The sequence below is a fragment of the Staurois parvus genome, unplaced genomic scaffold (assembly GCF_062004578.1).
Source record: "Staurois parvus isolate SC_StPar_1 unplaced genomic scaffold, SC_StPar_1.0 ptg000438l, whole genome shotgun sequence".
Classification (NCBI taxonomy): domain Eukaryota; kingdom Metazoa; phylum Chordata; class Amphibia; order Anura; family Ranidae; genus Staurois; species Staurois parvus.
Genome location: NW_028318234.1, coordinates 7,393,280 through 7,409,091, shown reverse-complemented (window position 1 = coordinate 7,409,091; position 15,812 = coordinate 7,393,280). Strand labels below are relative to the sequence as shown.

The 15,812-nt window shown below is 41.5% G+C and overlaps 1 protein-coding gene across 4 annotated transcripts in view; it reads right to left on the bottom strand.

The window, feature by feature from the left end:
• The window catches only part of CPLANE1 (ciliogenesis and planar polarity effector complex subunit 1), a 163,988-nt gene that overhangs the window by 79,070 nt on the left and 69,106 nt on the right, over positions 1-15,812 (bottom strand). For all 4 annotated transcript variants that reach the window (XM_089687835.1, XM_089687836.1, XM_089687838.1 and 1 more), the window contains exons 21-27: positions 15,401-15,527; positions 12,971-13,080; positions 11,483-11,638; positions 10,624-10,732; positions 9,645-9,918; positions 4,608-5,475; positions 22-185 (exon numbers count right to left, since the gene is read on the bottom strand). In XM_089687835.1, coding sequence (XP_089543961.1) covers positions 22-185; positions 4,608-5,475; positions 9,645-9,918; positions 10,624-10,732; positions 11,483-11,638; positions 12,971-13,080; positions 15,401-15,527 — 1,808 coding nt within the window. The remainder of the gene's footprint in view (positions 1-21; positions 186-4,607; positions 5,476-9,644; positions 9,919-10,623; positions 10,733-11,482; positions 11,639-12,970; positions 13,081-15,400; positions 15,528-15,812) is intronic.

Genomic DNA, 15,812 nt, shown 5'->3' with positions numbered 1-15,812 from the left:
TTAGAATCAGCAAAACCTCACCTGGAGTCACTTAGCTCTAATAGTTCTGGATCCTCCTCATGCACTACACTGAGGGATCCTCTTTCTGACTCAGATTTGTCACCCTCCACCGAGGCTTCTCTCTGTAAGCTGGTCTTCACGGCATGGTGGACAATGGGAGCTACAATGTACTGTCTTGGAGGAACCTGAAAAGAATACATGTATATAAACTGTTACAATGAAAAAACATTTATTTTTTTGTAGTTAAATGATTTCTGACATATTTTTCTCAGTTTGTAGCCCAGTGAAAGGAGTGTCATTGCTACATAATTAGAAGAAATAAAAAAAATATAAGCTGAAGAAGATGCAAAGGATTCCAGTTATTGTATCAAACTACTGTCATACTTTAAGGCGCATTCATTCATTCATGCATATTGGGCATTTGCCCAGCTCTTCTAAACGCTAGGAGAAAAGCAGAGTCAAAAATGCACCTGAAAGTAAGTCAAGTGCTTGGATGCTCTTTCAAGGATGTTCATTTATTCTGGTCATTGAAATTAAGGAATGCTCAAGTCCTTGATAGGCCTACCACTTAGGTGCATTTTTTCTGCCAAAACGCTGCTGCTCCTGAACACAGTGGTAGTGTGTTCAGGAGCAGCAGTTTTCTGCCTCTAAACTCTTGTAAATGACTGTGTGCATGGGCACATAGGCTAAAACTTAGGTGCATAAAAAAAATGCCTCTAAAAGCAGCATTTAAAATGTCCGGTGTCCATGAAGCGCAAAGCCCAGTTCCAGGATCTTTTTCAGCCCTTAGTCACAGCTCTCAAAATGTATGCATAATAAAACCATTTTATAGATGTAGTGAAAATACACTTACTTTAGTAGATATACAGTAAGATATTGGTGCAATGTCATCACTTTGCACTGAATTCAAGACAGGTCGTCCTGTGCCAGTGTAAGGATAAAACCAAGCAGACCACGTTACTTCCAACCTAGTATTCTGCTTTGTTTACAAACTCCTTTTCCCATAAGTCCATGGGCAGCGCCTTTTAAGCATGTGTAAGCAGATTAGAATTTCTTAGGCACTGCATTTACTTATTGCAATAGGAGCTTCTGCTCTGGTGTAATGGTTAGTACAGATGCCTTGCATACCCCCAAGGTATGAGTCAGTTCAATTCTAGTTTTTTAAAATTTATTTTTTAAAGACTGGATATTTTAATAGTAACATAAGTAATATTTCTCCAAGTTATTAAAAAAAACAATATTCAGTGCAAATATAAGATTATAATTCAAAATGGCTATGACCAGTCTTGGAATCATGGACCAACATATACAACTCAGCTACACTATTTATTATACCACAAGAGATGAGTTAGAAGAAAAAAAAAAAGAATTTTACTTACCTGTAAATTTCATATCTTGGAGTACAATTCAAAGTACAGGCATTGCTCAGGGGACATGTTCTAAAGAGCTTTGCCAGTGTCCAGTCACCTGATGGCTTGTAACTTCAGGTGACTGAATACTTGCAGAGCTCTTGAGGACATGCCCCTATGGCACACCTCTCCTATAACTCTCCCTCACTAAGTGGGTCCCAATTTGGTAGCAAGCAGTGCAAAATAAACAAGGATTAGATTTGAGGATGTCTCGTGTCCTGTACTGTATTACAACATATGGAATTTTCAGATAAGTCAAGATTCCTCTTATATTAATTGTACAGTACAGAATACAGGTATAGCCTCAAAGAATTAAATTGAGTGGTGGGTAAAGCACAGGCAATAGGTATGTGCAACAGGCCCCGACATATATGCGTTGACTAACCCAACCTCAGAATGCCGAGTGTTAAGCATAACCGGAGTCACCATTGTCTGGAATGGACATATCCTCGAGAATATGAGAAATATATATATATATATGGCAGCCCATATAACGTGATGACAGACTGCCCTAAAAATAACTACAAGTATGTAGAAAGAGGTCCTCGGCGTGCTTTACACCACTGCATCCGACGCTTTGCACTGCACTTGGTAAGGCTTGGATGCAGCTGCTTGGTCATGGAAACCCATTCCATGAAGCTCTCTACACACAAAGTTTGGAGGTCTTTAGCTATTGACTCTGTAGACAGTTCTGCGCACTGTGCGCTTCAGCATGCACTGACCCCGCTCTGTCATTTTTCATGTCCTAACACTTCATTGCTGAGTGTCTGTTGTTCCAATTTTGTTATAATACCACTAACAGTTGACTGTGGAAAATTTTGTAGCAAGGAAATTTCACGGATGGACTTATTGCACAGGTGGCAACCTATCACGGTACCACGCTTGAAATTACTGAGGTCCTGAGAGTGAATCATTCTTTCACAAAGGTTTGTAGAAGCAGTCTTGATTTTATACACCTGTAGCCTTGGAGGTGACTGGAACACCTGAATCCAATGATCTGGAGGGGTGTCCCAATACTTTTGATAATATAGTGTAGATCTCTATAACCTAGTGTAATGATCAAGAATAAACCTGGGTTGAGGCCAGGAAGTGATCTCTGGACTTCAATATCAAAAGTTATTGAACCATATGTTGAACCATATGTTGAAGTGAAAATAGGTCCATAAATTTTCTTGAGCATGATTCAACAAAGAATGACGTATCATGGGAAGAGATTCATATCCACTACTTCTGAAGAAACGTTGTCCCATGAAGGCTATGCAGATTAAATCCTTCTTGTACAAACATTAGGCACTCATGCACTTTAGTCAAAGTACTTAATCTAATTCTATGAGACATTTATGGGAAATGAGGTGGAGGGATTTCAGTAAACCATCACAACTGAAGTAAAATGCTACAACCATCTGTTCCACACATTAAATAAGCAGGGGATTAACCAAAGCAGTGGGTAGATCTCTTATGACTAGTCAGACATGGTTTGACAAGTGTAAAGTCACAGCCAGAACATAGTAAAGGTCGGAACCATAAAGAGAGAACAGAGCTCTCTAGAAAAGGTTTCCAACCACTTATTGGTTGGGTCCTTGAAAACAGCAGCATCCTCCACCAGTATAACCTCAAGTCGAGAAAAGGCTGGATCCACAGTGGCAATACTCAGCAAACACAAACAAGGCTAATAAGTGCTTGGGGGGAGAAAAATCTGGGTGTTACAAATCTACATAGAGAAACAGTTGGAAAGGAAGTGCAAAGAGAAAGTCTACTGGAGTCTTAAATAGCCCAAGGCTAGAGACAGCACTAGTGAAAGCTAAAGGGTTATCCTCTAGTTTCTGTCATGCTCATTACATCTACAGGTGTTGAAATTGTCTAATTTAGCTTGAGAGTAATAGCAGTAGACAGCAACTCCTCGGTGGTAAAATCATCATTCAATGATTAAAGCAACTCAGAATCAAAGTCTATGCAGCAAAATCATGCTTGTGGCATCTGCAATCAGAGTCAGCAAATACCTGGGTGAGTCTTGTATGAACATAGTAAAGACCAAAGGTGCAAGGGCCAATGACTCTGTCATACCTTGCGGTGCTAAAGAGGACTTTAAGGACAGGACAGACTCTAAGCTGAGAATAACATGAGCTGGGAGCGCTACCGCCCATGTCTAGAATCAGATATGCTGCAACAGGGTGGCATAAGGGCAAAGTAAAGGTTAAAGGAAAGAGGAAAGGCCCCACGTACTCAAAAAACCTGGACAGCTAGTAGCAGATGCGAGTCAAATGGTTGATGTAACCAAAAGTCACTTTAAGCGAGCAGCAGGAATTGATCAAAGTTCTATATGGCTCCTTGCAACTAGGAACAGAAGAGGGAGATGCTTCCTTGAAGCTGTACAGTGGTAAAGACAGCAGGGAGCATGACGTACCACCCAGAGGAATTCAATGGTAAAACTGGTAGGAACAGGAAAAGAAAGAAAAAAGTTTAGAACGTGCCCCATGCAGAAACCAGTGCCTGGAGGTCACTTCTATGCAATCCCCGCAAAGTCCAGTTCAGGGAGGTCCAGGCACAGTACTCTCGTAGTCAGGCTGAGCACAACTGTGCCAGGCAGCAGCAATCCAGGGGCCAAAGTGATGTGATATGCAAAGCTGTGATACAGATAAGAGTTCTGATTTAACAATGGCCTACAGCTTTTTGTTTGCCAGTGTCCAATCCTCTTTCAGGAGGCAGTATAATTCAAAAGTATAATACTTATTGCGTTCCTCAATGGATGAGAAAGAAATTACATTTCTTTTGAGACATTTAACTTGCCAATGTGTCTTGAAAATGCCTGCTTGATATTCTGAGTGGAAAAAGCTAGAGGGTTTAGATAGGCTTTGACCCATTATAAAGTAAACTTTTTCCTAAGATGGATATGGACACTGCCATTGCTAACCTCCTTCTGAAAATGCTAAGTGCTTGATTTTTATGCTGATCATTTAACTTTGGTACTCTGAGACCATGAAAAGTACTTATATGGGGACAGTCAGGCTACTTTTACTTAGTCATTACTCACATAATTACACATAATTGCACTACGTTAGTGACTAGCTGTAATGAATTAAGAGGATCCACACGACAGCCAAACAAGAATCATTTGTAAAATAAGAAGTCAGCAATGCTTCTCCTTCAAAAAGGGTTCTCTTTAAATACTGAGTTGTCCTTTAAAATGTCAGTTCTTACCAGGTAGGGTTTTTCTAAAAGCCATACAGATGTGAGAATAGCAGCAGATGAGGTCTTGACTCGTATGGCAGTGTTGGATCCAACATGGCACAGTTCTGCTTTGCCTCTACTATAGAACAACCTGCGGTCAGACCAGCGGATCATCCACTCCACCAGCTTGACTTCATTGCTGTATTTGGTTTGAAGCTCATCTCCAAGCTCTTCACTAGGTTTGCAGTGTTTGTTCTTAATGAGGCTGTAGGTGTACTGATCAAATGTGTATCCCGAAAAAGTCAAATTACAGTCATCTTCATGGCATCTTTGTGTTCTTTGATCCTGTAAGCCAAACAAGCCGTTTTTGACAGATCGTGATCTAATCTTGTGAAAGTACTTCTCAGCTGAGGACACTGGCTTTCCTAGCATCACTGTTGAACATAAGACCGGAGATGGCTCGGTTGTACCTTGAAACTGAACTAATGTGCTGTCCACAGCAGGGTCATTCTCGGGTACTGTATTAACTTTGTAGCAGGAACCCGCTCTAAAGACACTTTTTATCTCAGGCCGTCCTAGCTTGCGTTTTAGCGTAGTATGAACATCGAATGCAAGGGAGTTGAGTTCATGTTCTCGAAGATGTGGAGCAAAGGAAGTGAGAAAAGGAACCCCTGGCTCAGCACTATGAAGCAAGTCCCTCTCCAGAAGATAGCAAAGAAAAAGATCCAGGAAGTTGGTGTACTCTTCATCATCACACTCAAATTCCCAGGTACCAACTTTAGGTACAGTGGGTGCATTCTCAATGGGCATCTCATTTCTATCTTTTATTTTTTCTCTAGTGGCTTTGTTTGGCATTCCACTGCGCATGGGTTTACTGAGCGGGGTGTACCACTCTGTCCTGCAAAAGAAGATTAACACGTATTAAAAACAAAATGATAACCCAATCAAAGAAAAAAAAATAAAGGTGCACCCCACCCAAAAGGTAAAAGTTAAAGAGGCAATGTCATCGAGAAATTATTTAAAAGATGTAGCTGATGCTGCTCTTGTACAGTAATTCATTAAGCCTTCTGTCAGTAATAAGACGTAGTCTGTTGCTCTGGCACTCCAGGACAGCCTGCACTGTGCCCTCCCCAGTCATGGCCCATTGTGTCTCTGGCTACTGCCAATGATGCCTTCATTGCTCTGTGAGTGGCAGCATAGAAGTTGAGTTTACTGTGTCTGTGCCAAGCACCTGAACTCACTGATGCTCATTAACCACTTGCCTTCCTGAGGATTTACCCTCCTTCATGACCAGGCCACTTTTTGCGTTACGGCGCTGCGTTACTTTAACTAACAATTGCGTAGAAATGTACGTCCTTTTTTTCCCCATGATTTGAGCTTTCTTTCGGTGGTATTTGATTGTCTGTGCATTTTATTTTTTTTTGCGCTATAAGCAATTTTGAGAAAAAAACATTTTGGACTTTTTGCTATTAAACATGTCCAGTAACAAAATTTAAAAATCAAATTTCGTCATAAATTTAGGCCAAAATGTATTCTGCAACATGTCTTTGCTAAAAAAAAAAAAAAATCCTAATACGTGTAAATTAATTGGTTTACATGAAAGTTATAGCGTTTACAAATGGCAGTATAGATAATGGGATTTTTTTTTTCTACTAGTAATGGTGGTGATCAGTGACTTTTAGCGGGAATGCGGCGGATTTTCTGACACTGGGGGGGGGACTAACTTGGTGTCACTGACATCTCCAGTAACACCAATACAGTGATTAGTGCTAGAAAAAAAGTATTAAATGGCACTGGGCAGGAAGGGGTTAATGTGAGGGCGATCAAAGGGTCAACTGTGTGTTTTATTAGGGGGCGAGGGAGGGTTGTCCTTCACTGTAAGCACACTGATCGGAATGGCTGTACTGTGCACAGCCATCCCGCTGAGCAGTGTGCTCGAGCTGACAGGGAGGAAGATTGTTTGAAAACAAAACAACCTTCCTCCCCGTTGGAGATGCTCATTAATCACTGGGTGCCGGTGGGTAATTACCGGCTGGGACCCGGTGATTGACATCCATGGCCGCGAATGACAGCGTGGGTAGGGCTCGCGCGCCCCCCCCCCCCCACCCGGAAATGCAAAATCACATATATATATATACACGTTGTTTTGTGCACAGGTGCCACCCTGTAGCAGTGTATCTGCTATAGGGCAGTCCTTATGCGGTTAATAATGTGCAGGTACTCTTCCACATACAGCTTCAGGCACTGGAAACTCCATAGACAACAGCCAGTCATCTTAGTGGCATCATAGCCAGTACAGGGCCTACTACAGAAAGCCTCTGACACTCCCAACATTTTATGTACATAAGCAGCCTATCAAGTGTTACTTGGTGACAGCAGATCTCAACTGTGGAAGCTGTGCCCAAATAAGGCACGGGAGGGCAAAGGACTGGCTATCAGTACTGAATATACACTGCTTTCAGCTGGTTGCTTCCCCACTACTGACTTGCTATGCCTTGTTCTACATGATGTCTTTGAGTAAGGGAGCAGGGTGCTGTTCCTCAAGTTAGAGCTGCCCCCTTTTGGAAATGATTAATAAGCAACATAAGAGGTGGAGGAAGCAAACCTCCACAGAATGAATGAAGCAGAAAGAACAGAGATACAGTCACTGCATGTCTCCAGGAACAGCTTCTTCTCCAGCAAGGACAACAAGAAGCAGAACAGTGGTGACATCCCTAGATCTCACCAGCAGTTGAGGCAGCAGTGCCTTAGATCAGGGGTCTCCAAACTTTCTAAACAAAGGGCCGGTTTATTATCCTCCAGACTATAGGGGACCGGAACACCTAGTGGAAGTAGAAGATGCCTCGGGCTTGGTGGTCACTGAGAGTAAAATAAATGACATAGTGCCTAGGGTTAATAGGAGGAGGAATAGTGCCCCATCAATAATGTCAGTGGGAGGAATAGTGCCCTATCTTTGGTGCCAGTGGGAGGAATAGTGCCCCATCATTGGTGTCAGTGAAAGGAATGATGCCCCATCACTGGTGTCAGTGAAAGGAATGGTGCCCCATCACTGGTGTCAGTGAAAGGAATGGTCCCATTACAAAGAAGTTTGTACTACTGTTGGTGTCGGTGGAAAGAAGAGGGTCCATTGGTTGCAATGAAAAGAATGGTAGGTCATTGCTGGTGTCAGATCAATGACAGGAATAGTGGCCCAAGGGCTGGATCAAGGCAGGCAAAGGGCTGCAGTTTGGAGACCACTGCTATGTGGCCTCTGCATTCAGAAAATATATAATGTTCTTGGGTTTTTAAATGAATTTATAGCCAAAAATGCAGATTTAATGTGTGCAAAAAAAATTAAAATATTCCTCTATTTGTAATGTTGCTATTCAAGTCCCATTAGAAGACCAGATTCCTACTGAACAGTATTTTTTTTGCATTGGTACATGTCCCCCACGGCAGTGCCCAGCGTCCCATGGCCTTTTTTAAAGGAATAAAACAGACTTTAATAGGGTCCTGTTGCTATGTTCAGGATTTGTGGATTTTTTGGTGAACATCACTATAATCAGAATTTATTGAAAGGTGAAACTGACCTGCAGAATCCCATGGACACAGCCCTTCAATTAGTGGTGAGAATGTTTTTTTTAAATGACAAAGTTAATCATTAGACTCAATTCACATAGCTTTAACACAAAAATAAGGCTATTTATTATACTGCCATTTTCAAATCTGAGCTGAAAATAACGGATACTTCAATATTCAAATCTGCCAAATCTCTGTTGCAATTAAAAAAGAAATTGTTCACATTGACACATTCGTAAAGTTGTTTGAAAAAAATTAAACAAAAAAAAAAAAACACTGCTTGCAGGGTGGTTTAAATGACTGCAGCTGCACTGCTAAGCTGACACTGAAGAGAAGCCGTACTGACAGCAACTCTGAGGTGTTTCTCTTGCGATTTACACATATCTGTCATCTCTTGTGAAAATGTTCTCTCTCTCGCTCCCTCTCTCTCTCTCGTGTTAGAATTACTACCCATGATCTGACATCCTTGGTGATTCATCATGTGTGGGCACATTGTTGTTTGCATATTGGCAGAACCGATGCAAGCATTCGCCTTGTGCGCGGGGGGGGGGGGGGGGGTGTTTTAAAAATGCTTTAGATGATTTATTATTTCAACACTGTCGCTTCAATTTTTCTTTTTTGATCACTTTTATTGCTGTCACAAGGAATCCCTTGTGACAGCAATAAGCTGTGACAGGTGCTCAGATCCCTCTTCTGCCCTTAAAAGCATTTGATCACACAAGATAGGTGTGATCAAATGCTTTCCATTTTTAAAAATGGAGTGTTTTACATCTTGGGGAACCAGAAGTGATATATGCTCATTGCTTCCTGTTTCCTATATCATAGAGGCGAACAGAGCAGTTCTGGTCTTTGTCCGCCTTTATGATCAGCCGGCGGAAGCACCAGATGGTCAATTGGGTGTCCTGGTAAAACGGGACAGCCCACAGAAGGGTTTCCCCTCCCTCTGCGGATTTTGTTTATAAGAACGTGAACCATCGGCTTAAATTCCTGCTGCTTGCCCACAGCAGGGCTAAATATAAAGAAAAACCTCTTGCCTCGTGCCCAGCACTGCATGTCCCGGGCATCGGGCTATAGGAATTGCACATCCCTGCCCATATCCTGCAGCTATGAGTAGGGACTTGTATAGTGTAAACTGTGGAAGTAAAGTTTTATCTGAGGATACAATAACGATGGCTCTTATATTCAAGCAAGAGTGTTGGGGCTTTTCAAGCTTTTACACATGATTTTGGACCTGCTATGGACCCCACACTGATTTGTGAATGATCCTGTGTTTGTAGCAGCTTTTTCCGGGAGATCCACTTCTCTCACTGGCTCCCACCCAAATCAGACCTGGAATGCAGATATGACTATAGTAGACTACAGAGCATAGTATATTAGACTGCAGGCTTTGTCAAAGACAAAGAAAGATAAGAATGGTTTCCTTTTCACTGTAAAGTGCTCTAAAATGTAAATGCTGCACATGAGTAAGATAGAAAAAAAAAGGAAATGTTAGAAGTATATCCTCAGTACCTCTCCTCTGCAGCACTGTTACGGAAGGTGTCAGACAAGGTGTCTGTGTCACTGTACATTCTGCCAAGGTCAGTAAGCGTGCTCCTGCTGAGGCTGGTACCCAACGAATACTTGTCATAGCAGTGTAACTCATCCTCTGTATTCTCATCCAGAGCTGGTTCCCAAACATGCATCTCCACGGGGCCGATGTTCCTCTGTACACGTCTGAGAGCTTTCACTCGCACCCTCTGCACATTATGGGTGACAACAGACATCATTTCTTCCCCTTCCAGTCCTGTGTGAAGAAAAAAAAAACATGAATTCCATAATACAAATGTCTCCATTCGTCTCCAAAACTTCTGATCTGTTCACTTGTTCTACATCTAGGATTCAAAGTATTAAAGCCATTGGGTTAGCATAATAGCCAAGCAACAAGAAGTTTTAAAGCAGAACTTTAAAACTTGATAAAAAAATGTTCTTTAGCAAGGTACATACATTCCACATTAATAATAATTAATATAACTGGTTACTAACATTTATAGTTAAAGTTGATCCAGGGAATATCCGATTGCCTCTCGGGGGATCAGGAAGCAATTTTTCCCCCTGAAAGAGCAAATTGGACCATGCTTTGCTGGGTTTTTTGCCTTCCTCTGGATCAACTGTGTGTGTGCTGTAAAATTGTCTTCAGCATTGTTCCTGCCTTTTCTCACTAGAGGCTACCATTTTGCTGAAGCCCAGAGCCCCTGAACAGAAGTAACTCTTTAGGCAGTCAGCAGGTCGGTATCTACATTTTCAGCACAGTGCTGAAGCCTTCAGATTTCTTTGGAATTTTCTTTTTTCCAGTAGCAGGTTAAGAGTAAGATATTTTTGTCTATCCTGCTGCAATCTGTTTAATCCCTAGTTTAGTTTAATACCTACAGAACACAAAGACACTTCTTAAATCATCTCTTTCAATGTTTAAGCAGTAAAAATAATTTCTGCTTGAGGAGGTGCACACTACCTTTAATCATAGAGTGCCGCAGTCGTTGCTGGACAGAATGATATTTTTCCCTTAATGGAACACGGACATCATCAGGATGTGAAAATGCCTTCACCATGATCTCTGCAACCTGTAAGAAGTAGAGGAAATAAAGTCAGTAAGAATACTTACTGCTGCCTGTGTGGTGCACCATAGTGCCAAAATTTACAAATATAGAAGAAATTATTTAATGTATTTTTTTTATAATAGTTTATTAAAATGGGAATTGTATTGGTTCAGTGTATTTTTTATTTATTTACTATGGTCAGGCCTAAAAAATCATAATAGTTCAGTAAAGTACATGCAAATTTAAAAAAACTTCAGTAAAATTTAATTTTTCAGGACAAGCTTTCCAGGGTCTACCCCCTTGGGCCTAGAAGAAGAGGTGTAGACCTCCAAGGCTGGTCCCAAAAGATGTATCATTATTGCACATAAAATATGGACGGAATTCATCAGTGTATTTATTAGTGCACTAATACAGATTACTACACTCACCTTACACTTGAAACCGGAAAGAGGGGGAGATTGAAAGCTAGACAGCAAGTGTTAAAGATAGAAAAGAATAATAGGGAGAGACAGAAAAAGAGCTAGAGCGCGAGAGATAGAAACAGTCCGAAACAGAAAGAGACAAAAAGAGTGATACCAAAAACAAGAGAATGAATATATGTGAGAACATTTTGCTTTGTGTAGTGCCACGACATTGTGTTGAACCTGATCTAATATCAGACAGGTCTCAGCCCACTCTAGTGCCCATTACCCAGATTCAGTATATTCTGATTACATGATAACAAGCCCTTTAGCTGCCCCAGTTGGCATTCATTTCATTGCAGCATATGCCTACCTTTTTCACAGGAGGAAGCTCACTGATCAGACTCAGGATAATATCTTGTATCAACTCCTCACAGTTTGCAACTCGAGTGAATGGCAACATTCTACAGGCCCATTCCAGAGCCTCAAAACAATGCTCAGTCACACAGGAGTCATACTCATCCGAACTCTGGTGGAATAGGAAAGAGATGTATTATTTTATTAAATTACATAGCAAGTGGAGCATACCAACTAACATCAGAATCAGAAAATGTATTATTTTACAATAACAATTATAAACTGGAACACAGTTGCAGCTCCGTGACATTAAAAGAATTTCACACCTAACATAAAAATACTTAACTAAAAAGAACACACACCATAATAAATACATACCCCCCATTAGTTTATTCCAAAACAACTCTAGCATTCAAGAGCCATATTGATTTATTCATTTTATTTATTACAGATACTTGTATAGCTTGAGCTATATAAGCTATTCTGCAAATTGGTAGTAGGAAAACAGATACTTCTATGCCGCCTACCAGAATGTAGCAATGTAGACAAAATATTACCAGGATGTGAAATATCTTCCAAAATATTAATCGCTCTCCAAATGCACTTCCCCAGTTCCTGGGCCGTTTTATTACCCTCTGCAAGGTATTTATTTCATGGACCTTGCAGCTTTATAGAAGCTAATAAGGACCTGCTCTGAAAAGCCTTGCCCTTCATAGCTTTCTCAAACAATACAATCTCTGATGAGCCTTGTCCATCAGATAAGTGTCCTCTCCATGACAGATCTATCTATCTGTCTGTAACTGCTTAAATTGTTTGCCATCACCCTTCAGCAGGTTAAAAAATGTCGCAATACTCACAAGCGATATTCAGTATTAGGATCAGTGCTTGTAATTTTCACACTACGGGAGAGATTTACTAAATCTGGTGCAGCTGTGCATGGTAGCCAATCAGCGTCTAACTTCAGCTTGTTCAATTAAGCTTTGCAAATAAAACCTGGAAGCTGATTGGTTTCTATGCAGAGCTGCACCAGATTTTGTACTCTCCAGTCTGAGTAAATAATCCCCTAGCACTAATGCAAGCCATAGATGGGTCGTTTATTGGCCGAATTTTCTTCCTAATGAAAAATCGGCCGATATTCACACCGTTAGTGGGGCAATGTCGTCGGCCGATTTTCGCGGTTCTTCTCGTTTCTTTTTATCGGTCATGCTGGAAAATCTATGAAAAGCAGCCGTTTTTCGTAAGCATTGGTGGCAGCAACAACCGATTTTTCGTTTATCGGCGGACAATTCGGCCAATAAACGTCCCGTCTATGGCCTGCATATGGCTCCATGGTATTCTAATTATATTTACGGTTTAGTGAACTGTTACTCCTTTTGCAATAATAATAATAAAAAAAAATTACCTCATAAGCAGTAATTAAAACACTTTGCAATATACTGTATCTCAACTTCAACAAAGTTTACAGAGAAAACAGGTTCACTACAATAAAGAATAGATTCTGTACCTTAAAAAGCTTGCCACTGTCTCTGGCTTTTTGGTATTTTCTGCAGCTCAATGATAATCTCTCCCGTACATGCAGCATCCAGCACAGAGCACAAAGCTCACGAAAGCAGCCTATAAAAGACACTTGACACTTACACTTGAGTCTGTAAAACTGCACTAAAGAAATGTCAACATCAAACCACAGGCTAAATGACAAAATGCAATATGCTAATAAAATAAAAATGTCACGGGTTATAACTACACACAGTTGTCATTTCCGTACAGTGCTGTATATTTCTCTAGGGGTTCAGAGACATAATATTTTCCTCCTTACCAGCGAGTTCCTGGCCCACATCTCTGCTATTGACACTTTTCTCTAGTGTAGTGGTATGTAAAGCATAATGATTAAAGCTAAACTTTGGGCATGATATGCAGGCTCCATTGCAGTGGGTACCTGTAGGGTTAACTGCTCATTTTGTCTAGGGCACGATTGCCCTACTCCTGCAGGCTTTCTGCTCTTCATGAGACTGGTTGCCTGAAGTCCAACCAGTCACAGCTCTAACCTCCATCCCATACAATGCAGAATCAGCAGTCTTGTACCGGTGGATGCCAAGGGCCTATTCACATTCTAGAGAAGAAGTCTCCAAACTGCGGCCAGGCCGAATGTGGCCCTTTGCTCGCCTTTATCTGGCCCTTCGTGCACTTTTCCTCCCACTGACAAAAGACATTATTCCTCCCATTGAGACCAGCAACTGGGCATCATTCCAGCTATTGACACCAACAGAGGGGCACTAATTCGCCCACTGACACCAATGGTGGGGCACTATACTTCAAACTGACACCAGTGATAGGGCACTATTTCTCCCACTGACCCTGCCCCCCCCCCCCCCCAGCCCCCCAATAGTTACCTGAGCCCTATTGCAATCCAGTGCTGTGCATGGGCACTCGGCAGATCGATAGCATTGGCTCCTGCTGCTGTCAATCAAACTCTGTGATGAGGCAGCAAGGCTCAGGAGTGAGCTTGCACTAGTGCTCCCACAACAGCTTTCAATGGGGTACTGGCTGAAGAGGAGGACCCAGGAGTGCTAGCGGGGGACCGAGAAGAGGAGGATCGGGGCTGCTCTGTGCAAAACCATTGCAAAGAGCAGCTAAGTATACCATATTTATTATTTTAATTAAAAAAAAACAAACCAAAAAAAAAAAGCATTAGAACAACTTTAAGCAAAAGGAGGAGATAATTTGTACAGTGGGGAGGGAAACTGGAGTTCAGCTTTAAAGCTCTACCTACTATTTCCGTCACTAACACCTGTGCCCGCTGTCAGCACTGAATAACTATATGTAGCATCAGCTACACACAATATACAGAACTGTGTTTCGGCAGCGGGAGAGAACTTCCCACCCCACTCCCGAACAAAATCGAGTAGAGCTAAGCGCTGCTCAGCCAGTCACAGCAAGCTTTGCATTTTATGAATACATGGCTTCCTCTGACAGGCTGAGGAGGAGATTATGACATCATCTGCCTGCCAATCAGAGGAAGCCTTGTATTCGTTCATAAAATACAATGCTTCCTGTGAATGGCTGAGCACTGCTCAGCTGGATTCGATTCTGTTTTGGAGTGGGAAGTTCTCTCCCGCTGCCGAAACACAGTTCTGTATATTGTATGTAGCTTATGCTACATACTTATTCAGTGCTGACAGTGGGCACAGGTGTTAGTGAAGGAAATAGTAAACAATTTAAAGTTCACTAAAACCTGGGGTTAGACTTCAAGGAAAACCTGTGCACTGCAGATGTTCCATTTTCTCCATTCGGCCCATGAAAGCCAAGAAAACAACTGCTACTTCTAGGTATGAAAGATCATGAGAAGCCATTATTTTTCGCTCCTGAAAAAGTGCTGGAACTTTGCGTTTGGCCCAGCGCTGGTACTCGATGACTGGAAAAGTGCTGTCACATGGCAGAGGGGTAAGAGTCATCAGCCCTGTGTAAACTCTGCTTAGAGGTACTCCTGTTTATTTCCTAATTAACTAGAATGTAATCCAACACTGTCCCATGTATCTTACTTGAACGTAAACATGCACTGAAGAAGAATGGAGGGTGTCATTGCTTTACAATCCTGAAAACAGTAGTTCTCTGAACTGCATGCTGATCTAAACTTTTCTCAACTAAAACCAAAATGCAGATTAGAAGCTCTGACTTCATTGTGACTTTTCTGATCTGCAGTTTGTGCCATGGTAGTGACTTACAAGTACTGAAGTCAGAGGCAGCCTAGAATTTCTCTAGTACTAATTCCAGTCTGTGTGACTATGGAACATTGTAGACTGTTGATAGGCTACATGCATAATGATTTTTCACAACTGGCTTCCTCGCTTTAAACTGGTAAACTACGTCACCATGAATGTGTCTGCAGAAGAACAGTTGTCTATTACAGAGTATGTAACAACTGACCCAAACTCACCTACTACATTGCAGGATACGAAATCTCCACCAGATCCTGGCTTGAGAAACACAGTCTTTCCATTCGCATAATTAAGTAAAGCTTCTGGAAGTGAACTCAGAGGGGGTAATACGCCTTTAGCACGAATCTACAACAGCAAGGAGGAAATAAGTAAATGTCATTTAAGCTAACATATGCCAAAAAGTATGTTGACACCCCTCCAAATTACTGAGTTAAAGTGCTTCCATTGAGGGATACTGTTAATGCTACAGCATACAAAGCCGTTTAGGACAACTGTGTGCTACCAACCTTGTGTTACTGGTTTAGGGAAGACAGGCCCATAAATACATGGTTTAACATAGTTTGGTGTCAAGGAGCATTATTATTATTATTATTATACAGGATTTATATAGTGCCAACAGTTTGCTCAGCA